The sequence below is a fragment of the Limulus polyphemus genome, unplaced genomic scaffold (genome assembly GCF_000517525.1).
Source record: "Limulus polyphemus unplaced genomic scaffold, Limulus_polyphemus-2.1.2 Scaffold3820, whole genome shotgun sequence".
Classification (NCBI taxonomy): Eukaryota; Metazoa; Arthropoda; class Merostomata; order Xiphosura; family Limulidae; genus Limulus; species Limulus polyphemus.
The window spans coordinates 37827-39526 of record NW_013669430.1 but is presented as its reverse complement, the minus strand read 5'-3'; the positions used below and the strand labels follow the sequence as shown (position 1 = coordinate 39526).

Sequence of the window (1700 nt, the reverse complement as noted above, 5' to 3'; positions counted from 1 at the left end):
TGGTAGTGCAGTAGGTGTGGACATCACTGGAAGCTGTAGTCAAAAGCCTGCACGTAGGCAGTCCAGGACACAGGGTCGTTTACAAATGATGAGGCAGCAGGGGAGTTGCACTCAGTGAGACTCGCTTAGCTGACAAGGGTCAACTATCTGAAGTGGGCACGAGATATACGTTTTACTGGAGTGGTTGTAACACCGATGAACGGTGCGAAGCAGGAGTAGGCTTTGCTATCCGATCTGATCTGGCTCGTACTTTACCACACATGCCCGAAGGTATCAATGACCGTCTGATGACGCTGCGACTACCGTTAACGAACAATAAGAACATGACGCTCGTAAGTGCCTATGCTCCAACGATGACTAATCAAGACGAAACAATAGACATGTTTTACGAAGACCTCGAGTCTGTCATCACTTCCGTTCCAAGGTACAATAAGCTAGTCATTCTTGGTGACTTCAACGCACGTGTAGGCTCAGATCATGTGACCTGGGAGGGTGTGGTTGGGAAGCATGGTATTGGAACGTGCAACAGCAACGGCCTACTGCTACTCCAAACGTGCACCGTCCATGACTTGACCATCACGAATACTCTCTTTCGCTTGCCCACTCGCAACAGGACATCCTGGATGCACCCGCGTTCAAAACATTGGCACCTGATTGACTATGTCATTACTCGAAAGAATGATGCACGACGGAGAAAACCTCAAGGTCAAAAAATGTTAAGGAGATTGAATGTTGCCCGGCTGAAGATTCCTGAAGTTGCTGAGGTGTTTCGGAAGGAACTGGAATATACCATCACGAATGCCATTGCAGATGCTGATGCTGATCCCGAAGAGCAGTGGACGAAGCTCCAAGAAGTTCTCCGTGCTACTGCTTCACAGCACCTTGGACCACTCAAACGCAAGCACCAGGATTGGTTTGACGATAGTGACAAAAAGATCCAGGATCTGCTAACCGAGAAGCATCAGGCCTTTATGGTTTACCAGAATGATCCTGCTTTGGAGTCCAAGAAAGCGGCTTTTGCAAATGCCAAGGGGAAGGTGCAAAAGGAACTGAGACAGATGCAAGATGCATGGTACGGTGCCAACGGTGAGGAAATCCAAAGCTACGCCGACCAGAATGACAGCAAGCGCTTCTATGAATCATTGAAAATGGTTTATGGACCCAAGTGTGCTACCTTGCTCCCACTGTTGAGTTCAGATGGCAGCCAGCTCCTCATAAACTGGAAGCAGGTTCTAGATAGATGGGTTGAACACTTTGAAGGCATTCTGAACAGACCATCCGTTATAAACGATGAGGCCATTGACCAACTACCTCAAATAGATATCAATGAGAATCTCGCGCGTCCTATAACGGAAGAGGAAGTGAAAGGAGCAATCCACCGCACGTCAAGCGGGAAAGCTCCAGGATCGGACGGTATTCCAACAGAAGTGTTTAAATGTGGGGGACACGCTCTCATTCGGGAATTGACTGAACTATTCCAGAGTATATGGGACACGGAGCAAATCCCTCAGCGACTGAAGAATGCCAGCATCGTCCGCATTTATAAAGGTAAAGGTAGTCGTCACGCATGCGACAATTACCGAGGCAAGGATGCTATGTATTGCCTGGAAAATAATGGCACGCGTGTTGTTGAACCGTCTGCAGCAGCATCTTGAGAGAGAGGTCTTCTCCCTGAAAGTCAATGTGGCTTTCTTGCTGGA

At 48.4% G+C, this 1700-nt stretch overlaps 1 protein-coding gene across 1 annotated transcript; it reads left to right on the top strand.

Moving 5' to 3' along the window:
• The first annotated feature begins 260 nt into the window (after positions 1-260).
• LOC106470099 lies at positions 261-1655 on the top strand. Its single transcript, XM_013930626.1, has one exon. The coding sequence runs from the start codon at positions 261-263 to the stop codon at positions 1653-1655; it is 1395 nt and encodes a 464-aa protein (XP_013786080.1).
• The last annotated feature ends 45 nt before the right edge of the window (positions 1656-1700 follow it).

What these genes read in the sequence shown, in the direction of transcription:
- LOC106470099 (XM_013930626.1), top strand. Translation starts at nt 261, where the DNA reads ATGCCCGAAGGTATCAATGACCGTCTGATGACGCTGCGACTACCGTTA.